Source organism: Pan paniscus, chromosome 15 (genome assembly GCF_029289425.2).
Source record: "Pan paniscus chromosome 15, NHGRI_mPanPan1-v2.0_pri, whole genome shotgun sequence".
Taxonomy (NCBI): Eukaryota; Metazoa; Chordata; class Mammalia; order Primates; family Hominidae; genus Pan; species Pan paniscus.
In genome coordinates this window covers 54169617-54197590 of record NC_073264.2, presented here as the reverse complement: position 1 = coordinate 54197590, position 27974 = coordinate 54169617, and the positions used below count along the sequence as shown (strand labels likewise).

At 36.1% G+C, this 27974-nt stretch overlaps 2 protein-coding genes across 7 annotated transcripts in view; one reads left to right on the top strand and one right to left on the bottom strand.

The window, feature by feature from the left end:
• Positions 1-22513, top strand: part of DDHD1 (DDHD domain containing 1) — a 114627-nt gene extending 92114 nt beyond the window's left edge. For 3 of the 6 annotated variants that reach the window (XM_008957059.4, XM_008957061.4, XM_003831704.5), the window contains 7 exons: positions 3265-3527; positions 5275-5350; positions 7864-8013; positions 10580-10832; positions 11865-12056; positions 14573-14656; positions 19536-22513. In XM_008957059.4, coding sequence (XP_008955307.2) covers positions 3265-3527; positions 5275-5350; positions 7864-8013; positions 10580-10832; positions 11865-12056; positions 14573-14656; positions 19536-19717 — 1200 coding nt within the window. In that variant the 3' untranslated portion in view covers positions 19718-22513. The remainder of the gene's footprint in view (positions 1-3264; positions 3528-5274; positions 5351-7863; positions 8014-10579; positions 10833-11864; positions 12057-14572; positions 14657-19535) is intronic. The other 3 variants (XM_008957060.4, XM_003831703.5, XM_003831702.5) reach the window with 1 other exon arrangement.
• LOC100995161 (NADH dehydrogenase [ubiquinone] 1 beta subcomplex subunit 3) overlaps positions 18111-27974 on the bottom strand; it is a 49000-nt gene continuing 39136 nt past the window's right edge. Inside the window, exon 1 of the mRNA XM_055097589.2 lies at positions 18111-27974. This exon is cut by the window's right edge and continues 39136 nt beyond it. The gene's annotated coding sequence lies outside the window, so the exon portion shown is untranslated.

Sequence of the window (27974 nt, the reverse complement as noted above, 5' to 3'; positions counted from 1 at the left end):
TTGTAGTCAAATAGATGCAGATTCAAAGCCTGCCACTTCTGTAATCCCAGCACTTTGGGAGGCCAAGGCAGGCAGATCACTTGAGGTCAGGAATTCGAGACCAGCCCAACCAACATGGTGAAACCCCGTCTCTACTAAAAATACAAAAATTAGCCAGGCGTGGTGGTGCACACCTGTAATCCCAGCTACTCAGGAGGCTGAGGCAGGAGAAGCACTTGAACCTGGGAGGCAGAGGTTGCGGTGAGCTGAGATCACGCCACTACACTCCAGCCTGGGCAACAGAACGAAATTCCATCTAAAAAAACAAAAATAACAACAACAGCAAAAACCTGCCACTTAACCAGCTCTGTGATCTTAGATCGAATTTCTCCCTTTCTTAGCTTCCCCACTTATAAAATGGGATAAAATATGTACTGATAAAGTTTGTCATTAGGATTAAAAATGAAATGTGTATAAAGTTTCCGGTACAATTCATGGTCCTTAGACATTCAAATTATGATTGATTCTGTGTATATTTATGTCTTACAAGGGCCACCATATTTTTAATAGACTTATTCTGTTAACTCTAAAAAGTAAAGGTCAGTGGATAGAAAATATGGGAAGGAACATATTTGTTGACTATAATGAACTTTGTAGTAACAAAGCTGTCTTTAAAGATAGAAGTGGACACTTTAAAATGGAGATATGCACTAAGGTAGAGACTGAGTGACCACTTCTCAGGGATGCTACTGAAGGGACTCCTACCTTCACAGCAGTTTAAATTAGATCATTGCTGAGGTCCCTTTTAACTCTCAGATTCTTACATGCTCATGGGAGAACCCTAATGATTTTCCTAATAATTTCTGAAAATTCATGGTTAGGGGAAAAGTTGTGTATATCAATCAGTACTTCTCAGATGACTTTCTGAGGACCAGTTTAAAAAATCAACCAAAAAAGTTAATTTCAGACTGTCAAGAGATCATCAGAGAGCCTTTGGCCCTTACTTCAACTCTAAAGTAACACAAGAAATCCAGAGAGAACTGTACATCTTGTGTAAATCTGAACTCTCTTTTTAATAGCTTTTAAAATTGAAGAATTATAAAGAGAATTGTCCTAGCTGTATCTTGACATTATTTGAATTATTTAATTGATATAGATGACTAGAACTCTCTAAATTACATTTTCTCATTACAATTTCTTGAAGCAGGGAGAACAAAGGACTAACTCTATTCCTCAGCCATATTTTGTGTATTTGGACTCAACTCTTGAAACTGCCGGGTTTTTCCTCCTTTCGTTCATTTCCTTCGTAAATTTTAACTCTTGAGCAGTGGTTATGGAAATTAGAAATTGTTTTAAACTTTTGAAAAGCTATCCAGTGCTTACTGTGTAAGAGGTTCGTTGAGTTGATTAGATCATATTGTAGACCTAATAGATAATAAAGTTAAGATCACAGTATATATTGTTAATCTTGGCTGAGATGTCCCAAAGGAATACACTTGGTCACAAAGGGATCCTAATTAGGAGAATATAATTGGATCAGAAAGGAGAAGGAAAAGGAAAAAAAATTCCAATTAGAGTAAACTCGTTGGATACAACATAGAAATGAATTTCTCCTTTCACTGATGAGCGGATGAGATACAGAAGCATTTAGAGGTAGTACAAAGCTGTTTAAAAAGTTGGCTTTCAAAATCATAATGTCTGACCATAGATGTCTCATATATATGCATAAGCAATAGAAAAAGAAAATGCTGTCAAATCCAGATATGCTCTAATAAGGAAATACAAAGGCCATTTCTCTTCAAGTGTATAATTATTAAAACAGATGACATCATCAAGGTCTTCAGAAACTGTCCATGCTATGCCTCATTCCATAGTGAAATATTTTAGTATCAAATAGACTTTCTCTGCCTTAGATAATTTGATCTTGTTTTTTTACCCATATATGATTGCCAAACTAATGAAGTATTTGGTGTAGTGAGAGATGTTTTAAAATTTTTGAATATGAAATAGGTTAATTACTGGTAGTGTGATTTCCTTTTTTAACAAACTTTAATATGGGAGTAAGCTGGTATTTTATAAAAACAAAAAGATTAGGTATGTTTTGTCAGAGTACTAAAGTATATATCTTTTAGTGCTTTGAGATTTACATGGTACAAGTCTTAAAATCAAGGTCTTCAAAAATAAAAACGATTAAGAACTGTTGCTTTTAAAGGAAATTATTTTATCTAAACATTAGCCTTCTCTGTACCTACCTCATGTAGATTGTAAATCAGGAAAATAACGAAATTTTAAGGATTGGTTGATATTCTTATCAAAGCCAAATCCAAAGCATATTATAGCTCCTTTCAGACAGAGCCATGTAGTATTTCACACTGCATATTCCTGAAACTATGTTAATTAGAGTTTTACTTAAAACCCATGTCTTAGAAGATGTTTATGTACATTGCCATTAAATCAGTAGTTTGTAAAGTGTAGGAAGAAAGAAGACTGCCTTAAAACTCAGATCAGGGCCCAGGATGGGTTTGAGTAACAAAAGAACCTTATTCTTCTGACTTTATGGAATATTTCAGTAATATTTGTTAAAGCTTAATTTCAAAGAAAGCACTTTTACAAAGAAAAATTACAGAAATACTCCCCACATTATTAACCTCTAAACTTAAAATAGCCCTGCTTTCCAGACATAGAAAACAACTTTTTACTTTTATATCTGTATTGCCAACTTAGTGGAAATTTTGAAATACCCAGTAGATCAACTTTAGTTTTTTCTTCAATCATTCAGTGGCCTTTTATTACATTACTCTATCTAAGTGCACAATAATTTATAATATGTTAGTATACCTATTATCATAAGCCCAGATACTCATTTTCTAAAACTTACTGACTAAAAACTACAAGGTACAAAAATTTAGAATTGCATGTGGGTAAGTTACAACAAAAAAGAAATTTGCGGGGGTCTTTGAAAATCTTATTGGTATTTGCATAGAACTTTGGTTTTGTTTTTTTTTTTAATCTATGGAACTGCTGACTTATACAGTTGGTTTAAGGACTACAGAAGGATCTATGTAGGTAGTATCTGCCTATATTCTTAGTGATGATATGGGTTATAATAGTATGTATACCTTACTTCATTCCTGCAAGATTTTGAAAGACCTAAGTTAATTTTAATAACCTAGGTATATTTGATCGGTAATGTATGTTTTTCTACCTTAATGTATTTGAGTTTAGAATAAGTGTATAGTAGTCAGTGACAAGTCTAATATGATAATGTTTTCTTATTTCAAACAGCTAGTTAAAGGCCTTCAGCAAGAGCTGAATCGATTGTATTCCCTTTTCTGTTCTCGGAATCCAGACTTTGAAGAAAAAGGGGGTAAAGTCTCAATAGTATCACATTCCTTGGGATGTGTAATTACTTATGACATAATGACTGGCTGGAATCCAGTTCGGCTGTATGAACAGTTGCTGCAAAAGGAAGAAGAGTTGCCTGATGAACGATGGATGAGCTATGAAGAACGACATCTTCTTGATGAACTCTATATAACAAAACGACGGTAAAATATCCTCATCTTTTGAAAAATTTTTAAATGTCTTTATGGAATTACTGGACCTCTTAGGAGAAAACTAAGAATTTCATGATAAAGAAATAATGCATTGTTCAAGATACAAAGATTACTATATAGCATGCCTAATCAAGCTAGAGACTGTTGATTTTCATGCTAATTACATGCATTTTCCTGTAGCATAAAATAAATTATTTTGTTATTCTCCTTGTTTTCCTTTCATCGTTTCTTCACAGTTTGTTAGGAGTGAAATTTAAAACTTATTCCAAGCTTAGTCACTGCATAGAATCCTTATTGAAAATGTTTACCAGTTTATAATCCTTTGTAGTTTTACTGACCTTTTGAGGTGGGTTTCTACCTTTCGTATTATTCTGAAAATAATTTTTAAGCGCTTTTTTTTAGCAAATATATTTTTTTACATGTTATATGTATAAACATAATTATATGTGTTATATAATTATAACATTTTATTATTTAATCATATGTGGCCCTCCTGATACTATCTTTTAATTCTTTGCTGCATTCCTATCTTCATCTCTAGTTACATGCCTTATCTTCTTTGTTCTCTTTATATGATTAATTCTAATATAAAAATGAAAAATCACTCATTTTGATAATTTACTAGCATATTAAAACAAATGTGCTAATTGACTAAAATTTTTACTAGTTTTGTTTTTGTCTTATAGATGTTAACTAAGGATTTCATTTAGAATCTTATTAAGTACCATAGGCTAGACACATAAATATTATAGTGTCAAAATAATTGACAGGTTTGAAATAAAATGTCATGTTTGGCAATACTTGGAGCAGCATTTTAGATGTATAAATCCAGTAAAACTTAAAAAAAAGAAAAAAAAAACATGGAAAATAACAAATTTTTTTTTTTTTTTTTTTTTTTTTTTGGGAGACGGAGTCTTGCTCTGTTGCCCAGGCTGGAGTGCAGTGGCATGGTCTCAGCTCACTACAACCTCTTGTCTTCCAGGTTCAAGTGATTCTCCTGCCCCTGCCTCCCCAGTAGCTGGGATTACAGGCAACTGCTACCACGCCCGGCTCATTTTTGTATTTTTAGTAGAGATGAGGTTTCACCATGTTGGCCAGGCTGGTCTTGAACTCCTGACCTTAAGTGATCCACCCACCTGAGCCTCCCAAAGTGCTGGGATTCCAGACATGAGCTACTGCGCCTGGCCAACTATAGCTTTTAAAAAATAATAATGATAATAATAACTTAATTCCATAGTTTACTAAATGTAAGTAGCTATGAAACATTGTAATTGAAAATGATGTTCATCAACAGAAGGGTTAGACTATATGGTTCACCTGTATTTTGGACAGTCATAGTTGTTACAAAAAAAAAATTGAAATAGGTCAGGAGGCAATGAAATGAAAAGATCTCTAAACTCTTAAGTATAGAAAAGAGAGAACAGTATATATGGTATTAACCATTTGGTATAATTTTTTAAAAGATGTATATGTGCTTGTATATGACTCACATTTTACTACAAAAAAAGCTGTTAACAGCAGGTATCATGACAACTAGCGGTACTTTACTAATTATTTCATAAATTTTTATATACTTTCTGTACTGTGGCAGAGACATTTATTAAATACTGTCAACCAGGATTAATGTGAGGGATAGTGGGCCATCATCTGCGTCTTTATACTTTAGTAAGCTAGCAAGCATCTAATATTTATGAAATTATAAATACGTGTGTGTATATAATCTCATACCCCTTCTTAGGCTGAAGGAAATAGAAGAACGGCTTCATGGATTGAAAGCATCATCTATGACACAAACACCTGCCTTAAAATTTAAGGTAAGGAAAGAGCAATGTGTTCTTCAACATTGATCTCAGTATTTTTTTTAACATCATGTGAAATATGCCTTTAGGATTCAAATGAAAGTTTATTGTTCTTTCAAAATAAATATTTATTCAACATATACTGTATGTTGGACACTGCCATTTCTGGTTGTACAAAGAAAAGAATAGACAAGTCAGTTCCCCAGTCCTCAGGTTATATGGCACAGTATTATTGATGCTATTATCAGTATACAGAACAACATATGTACAGGAGAGGGAGGTTCTAATTTTGCCTGCAAAAGTTTACAAAGGAGTGATATTTGTACTTGGTCTCAGTAAATTAGATATTGCCAAGTGAAAGAAAGGAGAGATGCTATTCTGTGTAAGAGGAATGGCATAAACAAAGGCATGGAGGGCTGTAACTTCATATACCTCAAGAAACATCAGCTAATCTAGAATAGTGGTAAAGAAAAATAGAGACAGATGAGAAATATTTACTATTTAGAATTAAGAAATCTTAATGACCACCTAGTTGGTCAGTGGTGAGAAAAAAATCAGAGGAAGTATATGAGTAATGATTCCAGGGATGGAAAGCTGACATTTCAATGGATGAACAATATATGACAAAAGCACAAGACAGAGGTGCACAGGGTTAGCTTGGAGCTGTGTGAGCAAACTTAGTTTAGCTATAATATACAGAAGTCAGGACAAGGAGGCAGTGAGAGAGCAGGAATAGCTAGAAATAAGGAACTTATATTGATATGGGCATTGGGAAGCTTTGCAGGGTTTTTAAGTATTAGAATGACCTGTTGAAAGCAGTGATTTAGGAAAATGTGGCAGAGGTGTCAGCATTGACTAGACTATTGGAAAGGACATACCCTATAGCTGAATAACAAATAACTTGCTTGCAGTGTTAAATGGGAAATGTCATAAGTTTCCTAATACTCATTTCCTGTTGAGTATTTGCTCATGTCTAGTATACTGTATTACCTCTCCTTGAAATGTGTTTGTTTTCTCACAAGAACTTAATACACAGGTTAAGATGTGGAATGATGCAGAAATTTCTTTAAAACGTTAAGAGTTTTTTAATTGAATCTATCTCCATTACTTACAAAGTGTTTTTTTAAAAATATATATATACCATACATTGTAAAACAATATGGTAAGTTATAACATATTTTTAAAAGCCGTAAGAGTATGGTCTTTGGAGTGATCCCATTGTAGAATTTGCATTTCATCTCTACGATCATTACTTTTTTTTTTTTTTTTTTTTTTTTTTTTTTTTTTTTTTTGAGACAGAGTCTTGCTCTGTCACCCAGGCTGGAGTGCAGTGGCGTGATCTTGGCCCACTGCAACCTCCGCCCCTCCGATTCAAGTGATTCTCCTGCCTCAGCCTCCCGAGTAGCTGGGATTACAGGTGCCCGCCACCACGCCCAGCTAATTTTTGTATTTTTAGTAGAGACGGGGTTTCACCATGTTGGCCAGGCTGGTCTCGAACTCCTGACCTCGTGATCCGCCCGCCACGGCCTCCCAAAGTGCTGAGATTACAGGCGTGGGCCACCGCACCCAGCCTATCAGACTATTTTTATTCTCAAAAATAAACCAGGTTATGGCCGGGCACGGTGGCTCACACCTGTAATCCCAGCACTTTGGGAGGCTAAGGTGGGCGGATCACGAGGTCAGGAGATCGAGACTATCCTGACTAACACAGTAAAAGCCCATCTCTACTAAAAATACAAAAAAATTAGCTGGGCGTGGTGGCGGGCGCCTGTAGTTCCAGCTACTCAGGAGGCTGAGGCAGGAGAATCACGTGAACCCAGGAGGCGGAGCTTGCAGTGAGCTGAGATCGCACCACTGCACTCCAGCCTGGGTGACAGAGCGAGACTCAGTCTCAAAAAATAAATAAATAAATGAAATAAAATAAACCAAGTTATTTCCCACCTTGGCTTTAGTTCATTTGGTTCTATCAGCCTGGAATGTTATTCTTTCCAGCACCAATATCCAACCCCAGCGTAGAAACCTTTCTCGTCTTTTACTGGCCAATGCATATGCTACCTCCTCTGTAAAGCCTTCAAAGTTGGAATTATTTTTTTCACTCTCTTAAAGCATTATTTCCCTCTGTTATGCACGTATTTTATTCTGCTTTCCCCACAGGACTGTAAATTTTGAGTGCAGAAGCTGTGTCTTACTGGTCTTTATATCTATCACAGCACCGAGTGTATTACTTCACACAAAGTAGTACCTCAATAAATATTTGATTTGTGTATACAAATATATAAGAAAATGATCCTTATCTTCCTTTTATTCAACTTGTATTAGATTTAAAGATAATGAAGTATCTCATGGAAATAGATTATTCTAGAATGGTTAATGGTTGGCAGAGCCCATCTGGATAACTCTTATTAAAAACGAATATACTCAAAGATATTTTATTATTTGTATTTTGCCATATATTACGTTATGCCCAAATTTTGTTGAAAAATAACACTTCACCATTTTTAAACTTTGAGATGACTTTATCATTTTAGGTTGAGAATTTCTTCTGTATGGGATCCCCATTAGCAGTTTTCTTGGCGTTGCGTGGCATCCGCCCAGGAAATACTGGAAGTCAAGACCATATTTTGCCTAGAGAGATTTGTAACCGGTTACTAAATATTTTTCATCCTACAGATCCAGTGGTGAGTTGCAATATAGACTCTTTTTTTCTCAATGTCAGATTGTTCCTAAAAAGAATCTATCAGCTGGGCACAGTGGCTCACGCTTGTAATCCCAGCACTTTGGGAGGCTGAGGCGGGTGCATCATCTGAGGTCAGGAGTTCAAGACCAGCCTGACCAACGTGGTGAAACCTCATCTCTACTAAAAGTACAAAAATTAGCTGGGCGTGGTAGTGGGTACCTGTAAGGCAGGAGAATCACTTGAACCTGGGAGGTGGAGGTTGGACTGAGCCAAGATCATGCCACTGCACTCCAGCTTGGGTGACAGAGTAGTGAGACTGCATCTCAAACAAAAAGAAAAAAGCCGGGCGTGGTGCTCATGCCTGTAATCCCAGCACTTTGGGAGGCCAAGGCAGGCAGACTGCCTGAGCTCAAGTTCGAGACTAGCCTGGGCAACATGGTGAAACTCCATCTCTACTAAAATACAAAAAATTAGCTGGGCACGGCTGTAATCCCAGCTACTAGGGAGGCTGAGGCAATAGAATTGCTTGAACCTGGGAGGCAGAGGTTGCGGTTAGCCGAGATTGTGCCACTGCACTCCAGCCTGGGCAACAGAGCGAGACTCTGTCTCCAAAAAGTGAAAATCTGTCTAAGACATCTTACAAGGTGCCATCGAATTAATGAAAACACTTCATTTATCTGATTATTAAACGTGTGTTTTGGTTAATTTAGGGCTCATGAGATAAAGTACCTTAGAGATGGTCTGGTTATGTTGCACCTGTAATACAAGAGTGTAATGTAAAAATATTATTCCCAGACAGTTAGTACAAGAGACAGGAGTCTACTGGACTTTCAAACCTTAACCAATTGTAATACCAGTAACCTAGAAACCATAAATCTTAAAAATCCTGCTCTAAATACTTTTTTAAGCTAAAGTATGCTACAATATTGGAATGTATTTTGTAGACTCTCTGAAAAATGAAAATATTCAAATACTGAACATCAAAATAAAACTTTATTATAGCCTAATAGAATTGTAAGATGTTGGATTTTTCTATTCTCTATTATGTTTATGCTGTAAATATTTTTTTTAATGGAAGCACTCCAAGAACCTTGCATCCTGTTAAACAGTGTAATGCCAAGTAAGATTTTCAGACAAGAAAAATGCCCCCTTACTACTTCTTTGGGACAAGGCTGGTTTAACTAAATATTAAACTATTTTAAATAGCATTTATTCTCTGAAAAAATAGCTTCATATAATTGTGGAAAGTCTTTTAAAGGATCCTTTTAGCTAGTACCAAATAAATATAACATTGATTAACCATTCGAATTTTAGAAAATCTCTCATATGTTGAAGACTTACAACTGCCATATTAACTTCACTGAACTGGAAGTTTAATATAAGATTCAAATACAAACTGCACAATCCTGGCCAAGTTATTTCTGAGATTGTATCTTATCTGTATGATGTAGATGATAATATTTTGCCTTCTAGGATTGTTAGGATTAAGTAAAATATATATACACCCAGCTAGACAATAAGCATTTCATTAACATATACTCATTTTATTCATTGTCTCGTAACTTGAAAGTGAATTTCAGTTCATAGGTCTGCTCTGAGCCCTGTCCTTTGTATAACTTAAACTTTGTTGTAACTTTAAAGGAGGATTCCAAACTCTTAAATTTTTATTATTCATTTTACAGTTTTTCTATGATTTTTTAAAAAATTAATACTTTGTTAAATAGTTTACGTCAGAACGGTGCAAGGCAGTTTTTACAAATGTTATCTGTTCTTTCTCACATCTCTGTAAGAGAGGAAGTGTTACCTCCTTTCTACAGCTCAGGAAACTCAGGGCTCCGAGACCTAGTGACTTAACAAGCATCATGCAATTAATAAGTGACAGAGGCTGGGCACAGTGGCTCATATCTATTATCCCAACCCTTTGGGAGGCTGAGGTGGGAGGATTGCCTGAGCCCAGGAGTTTGAGACCAGCCTGGGCACCATGGCGAGACCCCATCTCCATCTTAAAAAATAAAATTTTCTAAAAATGTAAATTAAAAAATAAGTGATAGAAACCAGAATATGAATTTGGGGGATTCTGATGCCATATCCATTGCCTTTTCTGCTGTCTCATTGCTACTTCACATCAGACAGATGCTCTTATGCTGGCATCTGATTTATGCTGTTACTGTATCAATCTATTTTAAAACAGAGCTTAAATAGAGCTCCTAAAATATTAAAAATTGGCCTTATTTGCTGTTTCCCAGGATTACCATCTACTACTACAACTTTGCTCCTGAGACTAAAATAAATCTAATTGTTACATATCAGAACATAATAAAAATATTTCTCTGAAAAACTAATTGATAGACACTATTAGCCTAGACTGTTTTTCATAATCTCTTCATTAGACCAACTGCATATTAACAGTGAACAAATAGAAATACATATTTGAAATAGCTATTGTTTTTTAATTAAATTCCTTCTCGGAGGTTTACTTAACATGCAGTAGAGTAAGAACAGTTTACTAAAATCCAAGCATTGTGATTTAACGCTGTGTTTCTTTGAATTTTTTTTTTTAAATCAAGGCTTATAGATTAGAACCATTAATACTGAAACACTACAGCAACATTTCACCTGTCCAGATCCACTGGTACAATACTTCAAATCCTTTACCTTATGAACATATGAAGCCAAGCTTTCTCAACCCAGCTAAAGAACCTACCTCAGTTTCAGAGAATGAAGGCATTTCAACCATACCAAGCCCTGTGACCTCACCAGTTTTGTCCCGCCGACACTATGGAGAATCTATAACAAATATAGGCAAAGCAAGCATATTAGGTAATTTCTCTTATGTATTCCTTATCTATGCATATAAGCACTTTCATAGCCATTAAGTTTGGGGGACTAGAAGTATTCTATGTATTAGGAAACTCCCAACAGTTAATCCCTGTGTCTAGAATTAACTACCCTCCCAATGTTCATACTTGAGGCCCAGAAAGCTCTAAAGTTCTCTGATTAGATCAGATCTTAATAGTTTTAGAATATGAGATAGCTGGATGGACCAGAAAAAGCTGTTATGAGAATCAAGTCCCTCATTTTAATCTTGGTCCTACCACTTGCTGTGAGATCTTGAGTAAATAATATAGTTTTTAATGCTCTACTTGCTCATCTGTGAAATGAGAAAGCACTTGTGTCAGAGGGTGCTCCCTGTCAACCAGTTCTCTGATCTATTCTAAAAGTCTCTCAAACTATGTGATTCCTGAGGGCAACAAGGATGTTTAATTTTTCTTTGAATGATCTCCAGTACTGGCACAATGTTTGCTGTATCACTGGAACTCGATTATGTGGTATTTGAATCTGTCCATTGCCTTTGGTTACAAGTTGCCTTAATGTAAAATACCACAAGGTGGCACTATAAATAGGCTTTATCTCCTGGACTCATTGGCTGTTTTACTTTCTCATGTTAATACATTGTTTATTGATGGCTTTTTCTTACATGTCCATTTAAATTCAGTAGTAAGTATATCAATAGTAAATCTATACTCATGTCAATGGCATGGTTCTTTTATTAAAGACTTTAATCTTGCCAAATATTTTAATAAACCATGATCACTTGAATAAAATAGAATCTTTATTCCTTTGTTTATATATTCCTGTGTTATATTCCTAGAGCTTATACAACTCTCATTCTATTCACCATTTTTATTTAGAAACCTGCAATATAAATTATAATTTTCTTATGTTCCCACCCTGGAAAAACATGACTAGGGTTTGGTCCCTCTGCCAGTTGGCTATAATTATGGGTGGTGCTCTTTAGCTTAGAGTGTGGTGTGATTCAACAGAATGACTACCCTGCTTTGTGAAATACAGGGGCTGCTAGCATTGGAAAGGGACTTGGAGGAATGTTGTTCTCAAGATTTGGACGTTCATCTACAACACAGTCATCTGAAACATCAAAAGACTCAATGGAAGATGAGAAGAAGCCAGTTGCCTCACCTTCTGCTACCACTGTAGGGACACAGACCCTTCCACATAGCAGTTCTGGCTTCCTCGATTCTGCATGTTAGTTCATACATTATTTCCTTAAGTTTATACTGTATCTTTTTAAAACTTGGGGAGGGCAGGGAGGTATAAAATATTAATACTAGCTAGTCAACTCTAAGATCTAAAGTGTGCCTTAACTTTGAAAGAAAAAAATGCTTTCCTTATGCTTATATTTTTAAGAATAATTTCCAGGAAAATGCAGTTTTACTTTCTGCATTGATGAATTAATAGAATATTAGTAATTAGGGCCTTGTGGCACAGGGTCTTAACCATCAAGCATAAAACAAATCTCTTTAGGGTAAGTACCCCCTGAAGTTTATAAAGTAGATTTTTACTAATGTGATCTTCTCAGTCTCAAAAATCGTGTAATTATTGCTTTAGATCTATGCTGTATCTGGTCTTGAGACTTTAAAAACTGCTATACCAAAGTCATGCTACTTCTATTCAAAGCTTAGAAATTTTATTGGATCTGCTGAATGGCTTCCAATTCTATCCCAGCTACCTAGTGTAAAGCAGATATTGAAAAAATGAGTAAATAAATGGATAGTTATGTTGGACTTAGCATTATATGGATCTTTATTTAAGCTTTCTCCGGTGGACTTAGAAAGTTTGAAATGTTGAGTAGTTGTGAAACACTAATACACTTAGTATATATTTACTTCCAAGAGTCTGAACTTGAACATTATTTTTAGGTGTCTAGTAAAATAAAACTAAAACGTCAAGTCCTATTTTTTCATTGACACCTATAATGAAATATAAATTCTGAAACTAGCTACTCCTTTTCTGTAACTATAGCAGGGAGAAAACTTTTCTTTCTCTAGAAATTTTTAAACAGATTTTATTTGTTACTTAGAGTATTGTGTTCTTACTGTGTCTGCTACTCTAAATTGTAAAATGATGGCATTCATTGCCATCCATCCTTAGAAAGTTCAGGTGTGACACTCCTAGAGGCTGAATAATTCTTCCACAGTCAACTCCACTCCAGGATGAATTATTAATAGGGTTGAACATTCCTACTTGGGCCAACAGCATTTTTAATTTAATTATATCTGTGCCAGACTCTGGACACTGAAAATTTTATAATTGCAAGTCTGGAAAATTCTTTTTTAGACTTTGATATTTGCATTAAATATATTTTACCTTTCCTATAAGAGTTCTCATACTATTTCTGACTTGTTTCCTTTTCTACTTAATATCAAAAATGTGATTGTGAAAATACAAAATTCTGTTGTGATGTGCAGATGTCAAGAAAACTCTAACTGCTGAAGAAAATTAATTTCAAAGAATTTTGTAAGGTAGCAGGTAAAAAGTCATGGTTCTCTGTAATGTCATTAACGCGCAACAGTAGTGCTAGTAAACATTAGAGTGAGGGAGGGAGCAAGAAGAGCAGGGTAGGGTTTAACCCCCTAGAAAAAGGGTAATGAAAACGTATGTATAGAATCTACAGGCTCTGAGGGAATAAAACTTTTTTAGGTTTTTTTTTTTCTGTTTAACATAGTAATTTCAAAATAATAGAGAAACCCCCAGTTTTTTCTTCCAGAACAGCAGTTAGTAGAGGTGCATAGCTGTATTGCATCTTTTTATTTTGAGAGCTTAACAAAATACATACTATGTCATTCTTACACATAAATTCTTTGATAGTCCAAATGGTAAAATAGTCAACAAGACTCAATATGAGGTAATTATGAGTCTTACACATATTCACATATTACACATACTTATATATTATACGTATTACACATATTCACCTCTAGATATAGATATAACTATTAAAATTGGACTATTATAATAAGATTCTGCCTTTTAAATCCTATTCCCAAGATTTGCTTTACTAATTATTTGGCTTGCTTCAATAACGTAATCTGTGTAATCATCATAATTTCTCGTCGTAAGTGCTGTCTTGGCTATATCGTGCAAATCATAAAACTTTTCTTCATTAAATCTTCTTTCTGAAATTTGGTCATTGTGATTAGGTGATTCTGGCTTCCCTCCTTTCTTCCTTCTACTTACATTAATTGCCTCAGTTCTTCTGGATAACCTTTATTCTGAAGCTACCGACTTTGATTCACTTGCTATTTGAGGGTAAAATGGGGCACAGGCTTAGAATTCATGATCTGTCTGTTTCTTTATGTGAAGAATGAGTGTTGTCAATTGAAACCTATTTTATTTTCATCCAGTTGAAGCATCTTACCTAGCTATTCTTCTTTTGAAAAGTCTAGACTTCTTTTCTAACATATAATGCAAAGATCTGTTTCTTCTAGCATTGTTTTGCATCTAGGTTAGGAACTAAATTCGCTATGAATTTGGGGACTATCTGGGTGTTAACAGATTATGAGATTATATTTCAAGTTAGTTATGCTGACATTTTCCATGAAAGAGCTCCTTACAAAAATTAAGATGTGTACTACTTTATGTATGCTAGATTTAGTCAGCTTATTTGGGAGTATTGTTCTAACTTTTGGCCACTACATCATTGAAGGCCATTTTTAATCATCAGCCAACCCTTTACAGCATCTTGTGTTTTTTTTTCACAGATTTCAGACTTCAAGAATCGTTCTTTAATCTCCCACAACTTCTTTTTCCGGAAAATGTAATGCAGAATAAAGATAATGCCCTCGGTATGGTATATGTCAGGAATAGCATTCAGAATACTATAAAAATGATCTACTTAGAGTTCTTCTGCTTATTGAAAAATTGGATCAGTTCTTCTATGAGATCCCAGCTTCAGTGTTACCATTACAGACTATTTTATGTGTATTTTCATCCCATATTTTCTAGTCTTAAATGGTAGTGGTTCTGAAACCTGAAAATTGACTAGCCACTTAATGTGCTAAAGTATATTTGTGTATACTTCTACAAAGAAGGAACCTGAAGAAAAGCATAAGGTCATTTTCTTTCTTCTTTATTGTCCTAAAGGCTCCAAAGAGGTTTGCTATTTCTTTTCATTTAATACATTTAGATATAAAAGGGTTTCTAATAGTACAAAGAATGTCATCATTCTTGGTTATTTCAGGTATCAGTAAATTTACCACTTAGGGTTGTAGGTATGTCATAGCTGATTGCTTTCAACACAAATATTTAATGTAGTTTAGGGGAGTACATTCACTTTTAAAAACAGTATTCTTGGATGTAAGAGATATTTTTAATCTCTTAATTTTCAGTATATTCTAAATGTATCACTATGGATTAACTTTAGCAGTTTAAAATTATTTTTATGACTAACTTCTGATTCTTTTTCCACAGCTTCTCTTTTAAAAAAAAAAAAAAATGCTGGATTTTGTCTTTGACAAAACACGTTACAGGGCTTTGTGGGATTTTTTTTCTTTTAATGTTTTAACCAAATCTCATTTTACAGTTTCTTTATTTGATCACCAATTTTCATAAATTTTTTCAAGTAAAAAAAAAAAAACTCTTACATTACTTCAGTTTGCGTTGATCTAACTCAGTGAATTCCCCTTAAGAAATTACCTTACATAAGTGCTCTCTCTGGTCTCTGCCCAAGCCAGCCTGTTTCATAAATAAATAATTTTATTTATGTTTTTTGCAATTTTGGTTGGAGAAAGGAAAACTAATTCATTCATATTTGTCCTGCAACCAAGTAGCCCATATATCCAGTATCTCAAAACCATCCTACCTAGCTACCTAAGTAGTTAAACCTGTAATCATAACTACACAAAATGATTCAGATGGTAATATCTATATGGCTTCTTTTTGCACTTCCTGTTTTCATTCACTCAACAATTATTTACTTCACTGTTTACCTTGAGCCAAGAGACCATGGCAGTCACTAGAAAAGATAAGATGAAACAAATTTCAATACTGCCTATAAAGATGCTAGTGTGAAAATTGTGTGTTTTCTAAAGAGCATAAACTCTAGTAGGGAAGGTAGATAACTGCATAAGTAATTATAATATATGGTAGAATGTGACGAACCACAAAACATAGGTACAATAAAGGACTCTCTCAGTTCTAAGGAATGAAAGATTGCTTTCACCTGGAGAAAGGTCTCAGTCATTCATACAAAGAAATGAATGGCTAGATTTGTTTGACCCTATGAAAATCATCCATACAAAGAAATGAATAGCTAGATTTGTTGGACCCTTCACAATTTGGTTTGACAAAATTTTCTAGGCAAATTCAGAACTACTCCCTTTTAATCGTTCCTGGTTTTTCTCAAGAAAACTAACTTGTATTTCTCTTCATACCCCATGCTTCCCACCTCTGCAGTTTTGCTCATGCTGTTTCTTCTCCCTGCAATGTCTTTTCATCTCTACATGTCCAAATCCTCCTCCTTCCAGAGAGCCTCTTATGATTTCTCCAGGTGAAAGCCATCTTTCATTCCTTAGAACTGAGAGGGTCCTTTACTGTACCTCTGTTTTGTGGTTCATCACATTCTACCATATATTATAATTACTTATTATATGTCTGTTGACAAGCCTTGTGCACAAAAGAATTCTCTGATGAAAGCACACTACTGATGACACTTGACCTTCACACTATGGAGATTCCTTGATTGTCAAGCACTTCCACATGGAATGTAGCAGATACTCTACTTTGGGGAAGAGGGAAAGAAATATGCCTATGTATGTGACACCCCAGAAAGAAAATAATCCGTGTTTTAAAACAGTGTAAGCAAAGAGTTGATGATTGTTTAAAAACACAGTTTCTTTTCTCATTTTTACTTCTCTTCAACTGTTCAGAAACCTGATTCTTCTTTTTTATGGATAGAGAAATTCTGTCACTTGGGCATTCCAGAGAGAAAAAGAAGTGATGATTTATGTTCTTTTTTTTTTTTTTGACCTAGCTCAGTTAGAGAAACCAGGGAAAAACTACCAACCTGTATGACAACACCCATTCTTGAGATGGTAATAATGAGAAAGTAGGTCCTAGGCTAATCCACGTAGATTTGAGCCTACTTTGGCCAAGAGCTGATCTCACAGCACATACAGAATGGTGCTACTATGTAGACCCTCACTCCCTTGGGAAATCTGTGATCTACCTAAAAGAGAGAAAAAAGATGGAACATAGGCCCACCTAGTTTCATCCATCCACCTACATAACCAACATAGATGTGAGGTCCACTGCACTGATAGCCAGACTGCCTGGGGTAAACCTTTTCAGGGAGGATGAGAAACTGAAACAGGTTCATCAAGTACAAGCTAGCTTCCTAATACCCACTTTGATGGAGACAATCTGTAGATAAATATGGAAGGATAGAGGGAGTCAATCTGGTTAGTGACACTGAGTAAAGTCCCTTTAAGTGATAAAATGATAAGGGCACATAATATAGGACAAGAATGAAATTTAACATTTGAGTGTCTACTCAATGAAAGGCAGTGTTGTAAGACAGTAATAGCATATTAAGAATAATTTCAGGAACATAAAATCAAAGTGGAGCCAAGTAACACATGTTATAAACAGGAAATGTCTTCCTTTCTTTGACTTAAAAAACAGAATTGTAACTAAAGAGTGTTGGACTAGGAAAACATGAAGTGGCATTTGAAAGTGAAGTCTTAAAAATTATAACTTTGTGGTCTTCACCAATATTAACACATTTTCCAACTGTTTTTCATCTTCTTTTTCCTTTGTAATTCATCTTGACTCATCTTCATTGTGCTTGAGCATTCCAGTTTCTTGTTCTATTTTTGTCTTCCCGTCTACTGTGTCAGAATGTACTATAAATCTAATGCAAATGTCCCATGGAATACAAAAGATTAAGACATTTACTAACTCACCAGTCCACATGGATTTCAGCTATTTCTGACTTGTTATTGATTAGCTTATTGTAATTTAAATTTTAAAAATGCAGTCCAGGCCGGGTGCGGTGGTGCACACTTGTAATCCCAGCACTTTGGGAGGCTGAGGTGGGTGGATCACCAGGTCAGGAGTTCAAGACCAGCCTGGCCAACATAGTGAAACCCCATCTGTACTAAAAATACAAAAAAATTAGCCGGGTGTGGTGGTGGACACCTGTAATCCCAGCTACTCGGGAGGCTGAGGCCAGAGAATCGCTTGAACCTGGGAGGCGGAGGTTGCAGTGAGCAAAGATCGTGCCACTGCACTCCAGCCTGGGTGACAGTGTGAGACTCCATCTCAAAAAAAAAAAAACCAGCCCAAAAAACTTAGTAAAAAGCCCATGTCAATGTATTTTACAAGTATTTTATAACCTAATTGGTATTTATACCACTTAAATGTAAACCTTCTCTGAAAATGTGTAGCTAGATTTATGAACATACCTTGTAAGAAGAGCATAGTTTAATAGAAAAATAACAACTGTATAAGCATTGTTAAATTACCAAATGGTATTGTTACAAAATACCTATTTAAAATAAGCATTAACTAAGCATTTATATGAAATATTTCCCTAGAGTATTATGATTTCCTATGTATGATTACCAAATTCCCAGTATAAAGCAAAACCCAACTTTTTCTCCAATCTCCTTCTTAATTTGTGCCAGTTTTACTCTTAAAATCCTTTTGGTGCTTGTTCAGGGGCAGACTTTACAGTGTCTGGTTGGTAGTGATTTGAGCATTTTTGTTTCGTTTGTAACATAGACCCTTCAGAACACTGTACCGCTCATTAACAGTTTAAAGGAGTTCCTAAAGATCAAAATGTCATATTCTTAAGTGTTTATCTCTAATAATTTATTAAATGGGCTCATTGGAATTATTTTAGAGCCTTGATTTGTTAAGGTGATTTTTCTCTAACAGGTAATTGCAAGGACTTTCTGTGGGTTTTAGAAAATACTTGATTGAATTCACTGAATTGTTTTTGGACAGCACTGTTATAAGCAAAGTCCTTCCTCCCAAGAATCACCACTGCTCCTCCCCGTTTAACTTTCCCAGCCACCCTGCATGTTCTTCTTTTGTTGAACAAACACTTAATGAGCGTTTGTATGTCCCAGGCACATGTTAGACCCTGCTGACTGGATGGAGACTAGGGTTTATGGGGGTTGCCTGTGAGACATTCAGCCTAGTAGAGAAGAAAACATTCTAGGATTGTACACAGATGGTTATCTTCTAACATATCCCTCACACAACTAGTGGATATATAGGGCCTCCCTAAGGAGGAGATTGAATGATCTCTTGCACTCCCACGGGCATTATTGCATGCAAGCCTGGCCCGTAAATCTTCAAGAGGGGTGTTTTCCTTATTTTATAGATTAGGCACAAGGATTAAATGGTAATGCCAAGTTTTGAAAGCAATTTTTTTAACTCTGAAAATATTCTGTGATATGCCAAGTGATTTTTTTTGTCTTCCTTTATTATTTTATATTAACTTTAGCATACAAAGGAAAGAACTTTACAAATAGAATCCTGTACTACTGAGGCTCTTTTGAGCGTTTTTCTCTTAAGATGATAATGGAAAGTCACTTCTTAAAAAAGTGACAGAATCACTTCTATTTAGCTAAATTTTTACTCTCAACTCCAGTAAGTCTATATAGAACATATTTTATTATAATCTGTATTCATTTGTTTAACTTCTTTTCTTTTTAGTGGAGTTGGATCACAGGATTGATTTTGAACTCAGAGAAGGCCTTGTGGAGAGCCGCTATTGGTCAGCTGTCACGTCGCATACTGCCTATTGGTCATCCTTGGATGTTGCCCTTTTTCTTTTAACCTTCATGTATAAACATGAGCACGATGATGATGCAAAACCCAATTTAGATCCAATCTGAACTCTTGAAGGACATGAATGGCCTAAAACTGATTTTTTTTTTTTTTCCGTTAAAACGTGTGTGTCAAGATACGGAGATTTCAGGGTTAAAGTATATTTCAGTTTTCTTTAGGGCAACATATATTTGAATTTAAAAGCACTTTATTTAAAAAAAAAAAGTTTTCAGTTCTGAAGAAGTCATTTACAGTTTGCATCATTTTAATTATGAGTCTGACAAAACCTTCTCCAGAGAATCAAGCAAGACCTGGATGTGAAGAAGGTTTGGGTAAACTGCATGTAAAGGCTACAAATCACAATCTGATTCCTCCCAAATATAAAGGCATATGGAACATAATGTATTAACCAAAGTATGTTATAAATTAAAAATGGTCAAGGTTCAGCATATTCTATATGAAGATCGCAAGGTGGTATCGTTTTAGATTTCTATGAAGGCTTTCATTTGTACATCCCTTTGAAAAAATATAACAGATTTAAAATGTTTTGAATTTAACTTGTTTAGAAAAACTAATGCTTAAAACAATATTTGAACTACTGTATTTATAATTTATTACCTCTAATTGCTTTATTTCAGTGTATGAGACATTACTGTTTTAATGTTTGCTTTGAACATAATTTAAGAACCAGATTTATTTTCTATAGTGATAAACCCTTTTTTCTCAGAACTCCATCTTTGTACTCTTCAGATGAATATATAGACACTGTGGCATACATTTTTTTTCATTAAAAACTTATGGCTTCATACAACACTAGTTCAATTTTTTAAATAAACTTTTTATTATGTTACATGTACTTCAGAGAAAGCTAAAGTTTCTCTAAACTTGACACGGAGTACTCCATAATGGGTGCATTTCATTAGCTTTATTAGAAAACTAGTAAATGCTTTTGAATAGGTAGTATGACAGCTATTTTAAATGTATAAACATTTGTGTGCCAAACAACATATATGAAGGGATGTGATGCCACTAACTAGTGCACATTGTTTCTCAATGTGCCATTGAGACACAAGGCACAGTAAGTCAGGATTCTGAGGCATTGGAAGGGTTTTCTTCAGCTGTAATTGTTTCCACAGTGCTTTTCATCTGAGGGGCTCAAAGTTTAAGAGTGCATTCAATAACCCATGTACTAGCTTCTTGAGGTAAGTAAATAAATCTTGTTCTCATGTTACATGTTAATACACCAAGGCACCAAAACATTTAAAGTGCCGTCAATTAGATTACATCAGAAATCAGAAAAGCTTAGATTGAGCTAGTCACCGTGGTTCACGCCTGTAATCCCAACACTTTGGGAGGCCAAGATGGGAGGATCTCTTGAGCCCAGGATTTCAAGACCAGCTTGGGCAACATAGTGAGACCCCCTTCTCTGCAAAAACTGACAAAAATTAGCCACTTGTAGTGGTGTACACCTGTAGTCCCAGCTACTCAAGAGGCTGAGGTGGGAGGATCACCCGACAGAAGTTCGAAGCTGCAGTGAGCTCTGATCACACCAATGCACTCCAGCCTGGGTGACAGAGCCAGACCCTGTCTGTAAAAAACAAAAAAGAAAAGCTTGGGTTGAAGCCAGGCCGTATTCTTTTATATGCTGTTCAATGACTTGATTCACATGTGACCTTTTAGTAGTTTGCAAACAATAATAACAGAAGTTGCAATTCATAATTCAGAGAAATGACCATGAAGCCGGTGTTTCCCTGCTTGATTTCTATGTTCTTGGATTCTCACACAAAAGAGGAGTTACCTAGAGGGGATCAGTAGCCATCCCTGTTGCACACAACCCTCACTTCTGAGTGGTTTCCACTAGGTTCCACTTAAGGTGCTGTCTTTTCTTAACTTGCAAGGAATTGCTTAGCTTCCCAATAATCATTGTCAAACTGGGAGCAAAGTTGGTCAGCTGTATCTCTCACCTCCTCCTTTCTTCATAAGATAGTAGAATCTGTGGCTTACTTGTAGGTTTTACTTAGTGCTTCAGTACTGTTGGCTGTTTTGGCCTTTTGCTGAATTTGCACAACAACATAAAGCACTTCTTTTTAATGTTTAAAAAAAATTCCAAGGCTCCATGACCAAGTATGTGACTCACTAAGAAACCCTTGCTATAAAAGGCTTTTGATGAAATCTTAGCAAAGCTAAAGTATCTCTAACTTAGAGATTCCTATGAACTCAGGTCATTTTCATAGCCTGTTTATTTTGTAGGTCTAATTTAGTTCTCAGGAAAATTAAACTCATGCTATATGACTGTATCGTTAAAGGTACTTGAGCATATGTTGCTGTAGGTGGTATGACACTCAAATGCATAAGAACTTGAAGGGATTTATTCTTAACCACTAGAATATGAAGAGCCCTTTTTACCTGAGAAGAGTGAAATTATGTCAGACCTTTTAATTTGATATCACTGAGTAAAAGGTATGTTCCTATAGCCATAGGAATATGTCTGCTTCCTTTTTTTCATGTTGAGAAAACAGTCAAATTTAACCATTTGGAGTTTATTTGAATTCTTGGAAAGAGCAATATTCAAAACCTTTTCAAAAATAAGATGTTCTGGACTACTGGATGGATGTTTTGTTTTCAGTTCATTTTTCATCAGTAGAGATGGTGATTTCAGTTTTGTAGTATCCTTGTTTCTATGTCTGTGCATGTTAACATTGGATGTATTTGTATATACTTAATTAATATACAGACTGTGTGTCATTCTGGCTTGATTAGAAGCTAAGTCAGTTACTGAGTAACATTTTGCAACTTTATTCCAGCAAGTACTAAATCGGCCAAAAAAAGTTTTGTTTTTGATACCATTAAAATTTTATTCTCTATTTTGTGTACATGCTATGATGATTCTCCCAGGTACTGATTAGATCACTGAACTTTAGTTAGCTTCCCAGGAATTATTAACCGTTAGAATAAGACTTAGATTAAATCTTGCTTTATTTTTACTTTAAAATTAGTCTTGCTAAGGCCTTATGTTAGTTCATACTTTCTTTTCAACAGTAATCTTGTTTATAATCCAGTGTTTCTGTGTTTTAGGACGTAATTTTAAAATATACTGGATTTTGGCCAGGTGTGGCAGCTCATGCCTGTAATCCCAGCACTTTGGGAGGCCAAGCAGGGAAGATTACTTGAGCCCAAGAGTTGAAAACCGACCTGGACAACATGGTGAAACCCAGTCTCTACAAAAAATGCAAAGATTAGCTGGGTGTGTTGGCAGACACCTGTGGTCCCAGCTACTCACTGAGGTCGGTAGGACTGCGTGATTCCGGGAGGTCAAGGCTTCAGTGAGCCAAGATTGCACCACTGCACTCCACCTTGGGTGACAGAGCTGGACACTGTATCCAAAAAAAAAAAGTATGTATTTACACACACACACACACACGCACACACACACAGGATGTTCTAATAACTGCTCTTTTGTATGTGAAGCAAGCCTTAGGAATCTTAACGTTTTACTTCTTTCTGTTAAACGGCATCTGTTATCTTTTGAAGTACTCACACTGAACATTCATGCTGAATACTCACGCTAAAGGCCTCAGACATGTAAACATTCATCCTTAGTCTCTTTTTTCTCTGTTTTCTCGTTGGGAGCTGAAGCATCCTAGTCTGCAGAAAATTTAACACACCATATTCCAGCTTTGCATCACCTAGACAGTAGACAAAAGGAAAAGAAATTGTCAGTACCGTATCACAGCTAGTGCCTCTGTTCATTCCAGTGATAGTACATGAGCCCCTTCCAGTGGAGTCAGATCAAGCCAAAAGATTTTCCTGTAAAGTCTGTAGTAGAAGACAAATTTCTTTTTGATCCATTAGATTGTATTTCTATCTTCTCAGCTAATTAATGAGTAAGGCATGTGGACAATCGAGAAAACTAATTTGAGTGTATGTATTAAAATTGCTCTTCTAAAAACACGTAAAATATTAAAGATCAAGGCAGAACAAAAAAGAACGTAGCAATCATATACTAGAAAAAGAAACTAAGTTTTGCTAAACTATGTTTGGGGTAGTTGACCTCTGTAGCTATTCTAAAGTTTTCTATCCCTTATCTGTATTCCGCTGTCATTCCTGTGCCTCAAGCCTCTGCCAGGAATCTGATGGTACTCTGGCTGAACTTAAAACATAAGAATCTCAAAGGTCTCATTTAGTAAATGTTAATGCTAAGTTGGTGACAGCCTGGGTTATATGCTTTCTCTTTCAGTCTTCAGTAGATGCTTGTGATAGTTTTCAAAGAACCGTAAAATTTCCGGGTCTGTACAGATTTTTAGAGATCATTTAATCCAACCCTGTTACAGTATCATGTCAGCATTTAAATAGCAGTAAAGGTCATGAAAAGTGAAGTGAAAGGCAGCAAACTCCATGAAAAGCTAAATACAGTGACAACTGAGGGAAGTGGTAAAGTAAAAAAATATTAATGATGGAATTTTAAAGCTGGAAGGGGCATAGAGACCATTCTTTTCTCAATAATATTCTGCAAATATTAACAGGTGTCATGTCAGAAACTAAGTTTAGGAATTGACAAATTCAAAAATCTCCCTTACAGCAGGGCTTTGAGAGCCTTTGCTACACTAAATGCTCTGTGAATCTATCTGGTGCTGCGTGGGGGCCTCCAAATTTATTTAACCATATTTTTAAATTTGGCATTTACCTAGAGAAATGCTATCACATTTAATTCCTTCATTTTACAGTTTCACCTCCTCATGTGATTCCTTCATTTTGTAAGTGACCGATTCCACCCTATACAATCACATGGCCAATGAATGACAGTCAGAATTAGAACCTAGTCCCCTGATTCCCAACCATGTCTTATACCAGACTGTTTCCCCTAATCGATAGGAAACTACTCCTGAAGGGCAGAAACTGCCTCTCTTTGTTTTTGTCCCCCAACCTCCCCTCCACACACACACCTCTGTAATCTGATGCTTTAAGCTCAGATTAAAGCATCAGCAAGCTTTAATCTGACACATGGCTGTAGGCTTGAGTTAGCAGTTGGTCCCTTCTTTCTTCCAGACTCTCATAAGAGTACCCTATCAGGTCTGGACAGACTTCCGTTTATGCCTCAGATTCAAAATACCCAGGAAAAAAAAGAAGAAATACAAAACAACAGAAAGAAAATGAAGAAAAAAATAAGATGTCCAGGAAATATTTTGTTAGTTTTCTATTCTGGTGACAAATGCAAACTTAAAGAAACAAGTTGCACAGTGTTAACTAATGTTTAACATTCCTTTCCATAGTGTTTATGTGGGCCTTTTATCAATTCATGACAAATAGGTCACCTCCAAAACTGTTCCAACATAGGTTAACTCAGAAATTTAAAATTTAAGTATACCCTTTTTGGAGACTACGAGAAGAGTTTTTACTATTGTGTTTTGTTTTGTTTTTTGGTGTGTGTGTGTTTGTATGTGCATTCCCCAAAAATAGTCCATTGGCAGATTGTTAGGGTGAACTTTTCCTCTGCCTTTGTGTTTGTATAAGGGCGGGTGCATGCTTAGTATTGTCTGCTACCTTATGGTTTTTCATTTATATGTAACATGGTACAACTTGCTTCCTCCCCACCCAACAGTTGTCAGGATATGTTGGGGAATATTCTTTAGGAAGATTACATCTGGTCTTCTGTTGGAGTAAGATGAAAAACAAGTATGTTAACACTTGACCTTTACTGCTTTCTCCTGGAAGACATTGAATATCTAGGAGCGTCACTCATACCTTCCCTTGACTGTACCCACACCCACTGCGGTCCCTGCTTGATCTCTCAAGCTTTTTGTTTCCCTTTGAGCTTCATGACAAAAAATTATAACCATTTTCTGGTTCTAAGGCTGCCATAATCCCAACTTTGCCAGTAAGAAGATGGAGAATTTTTGCTCATAGGGACATTTCTCAGAAGCAGCTGGCACCATAACTCTCCTGAGACCCTTGTTTCCTTTCTTTCAGCTCCTGTGACTTCTTATGTTCACTCTCTCTAACACTACTAAATGTTGTCAATGACTGCAATCACAACTCTTTGAAGGCAGGCTTTTTCTTTTCCTTTGTTACCTCTTATTTTCAATAGCCAAAGCAGGTTAGTTTTCTCAGAATCTTCAGTTTTACTGAAGCATGCATTATTTCTGTTTTCTCTCTGCAGTGATCAGTTTGGATGACAGAAACTTTAAACTTTTATTCTGGCATTGTTCAGTTCTGATTTTCTCAGCTGGAACTGGTGCATGCACATTTAATAATTTCAAAGAAGTGAGAGGTAAATGTTTTCTCCTGCATTATACTGTGTTTCTCTAGCTGAATTGATCCGTTTGTTATCTTGCTCACCTGAAACAAGTAGTTGTGCCCTACAGTGAGCAACCTCAGACTAGACTGTTCTAAGCATTCTGGAGAAAATAATCCTCATCATACAGTTTGTGGTAACTCTTCCAAAAAGTTTATGAAAATTGAAAGATCTCCCTATTCATCAGCTGTGGCTGCCACATTCCGTTCTACTAGGAAGGCTGGTGGCCACAACTCCCTCTAGAACATCAGAGGATAAAGTACACTTATATATTAGAAAAGACAGGCATATTCTGATTATGGTTCATTCACAATTTCTCAGTCCAGGGTTCAGTCAGTGACCATAGCTCTGAGGTCTTCAGGCTAACTCCAAGAACCCGTGCCAGATAGAAACCTACTCCTACTACCTTTCCACTCACCTTCCCATTCCCCCACCTTTGCTACCAAAGTGACTTTAAAAGTCGAGTTTTAGGTGTTGGTTTTTTAAACAGTCTAGGAATTTCAGTGCAATTCCCTGAGGTGGTGCTGACCTTAGATGAGAAATACGTGGCCAGGCTATAAGGACTACATGTAGAATTGAGATGGGACAGTGTACGGACTGTGAGGGGAAAGAAAAGGTAAATGTGTGAAAGGAAAGAGATTGGTGCATGGTCATGACAGTCTGACAGCTTAGACATCTCAGAGGCATTGTTTATGAGAAAGGGGATAGGGACACATAGGTCTGATGACAACCAAAGCCCTTTGATGATGCCATCTGTCACTCAAGGCTCCCCACAGCCTGCCCAACCTGACTCTCCTGCCTGCTTCTCCACTGCCTACCTTCAACAATCAAACTATATTTTTGTTACAGCAAACTACATTCCATTTGCCTTTAAATGCTTGCATTTTAGTTATTGTACTGGCTACCTGTTTTTGTCTGCCCAGCATCCTATTTCCCCTCCTTTTGGATCCTCTCCTAGCCAATTCCATGTCTTGAATCCTTTCCTGCTCCTTGTTAAAATTATTTTCTGCTTTGTGTGAGTCCCTGTAAGCACCAGCAGCTCAATCAGCACTGTCTGTACCATGGTCAGGAGATGAGTACATGACTCAGATCAGACCTTATTTCCCACCCCATAAGCCACAATGATTAGACAAGAAATAGGCACAGGACCCTAACTAGATAGGGCAGAAGCCTTCCATAGGATTTTATTTGCTGGCCCTGAAATGCAGGTAGCCTTCTATGGCTGTTAAACACAATCCAGTGGCACATGGGGTGATATGAGGATGGAGCCATCCATGGCAAAACTCCACCCTTTCCTGTGACATGGATTATGTGCATCTGCCATGAAAAGGAAGCATACACAAGAAATGAGCTAAGAGTTCCTGGAGAACTGAAGCAAGTATCACCTCCAGATCAGTTGTACTTTTATTTGCTTACACTATTCTGAGGTGGGTCTCTGTCTCTTGGATCCAAAAGAGTTCAAATTAATAATCATTTAACAAAAAATTACCTCCACATTCCTAATGGAGTTGTCTTTGAAGATAATGTCTTGTGATCCCCTGGTTGAAGTTAATTACTGCTTGTGAGCCCCCATTAACAACGTGTTCCTTTCCCCATTGCTTGCTTGTATCAGCTTTGCTGAAGATCTATTGGCTGTAGGTGTGCAGCTTTATTTCTGTGTTCTCTATTGTGTTCCATTGGTCTACATGTCTGTTATTGTACCAGTGCCGTGCTGTTTTGGTTACTGTGGTCATATAGTTTGAAGCCACATCTGTGTGATGCTGCTGGCTTTGTTCTTTCTGCTTTGGGTTGCTTTGGCTATTCAGGCTCTTTCTTTGGTTCCATCTGAATTTTAGAATAGTTGTTTTCTAATTCTGTGAAAATGTTCTAACCTCTGTGAAAAATGAGGTTGGTAGTTTGATAGGACAGCATTGATTCTGTAAATTGCTTTGGGCAGTATGGCCATTTTTAAACTATATTGATTCTTCCAATCCATGAACATGGAATGTTTTTCCGTTTTTTGGTTTCATCCCTGATTTCTTTCTGCCATGTTT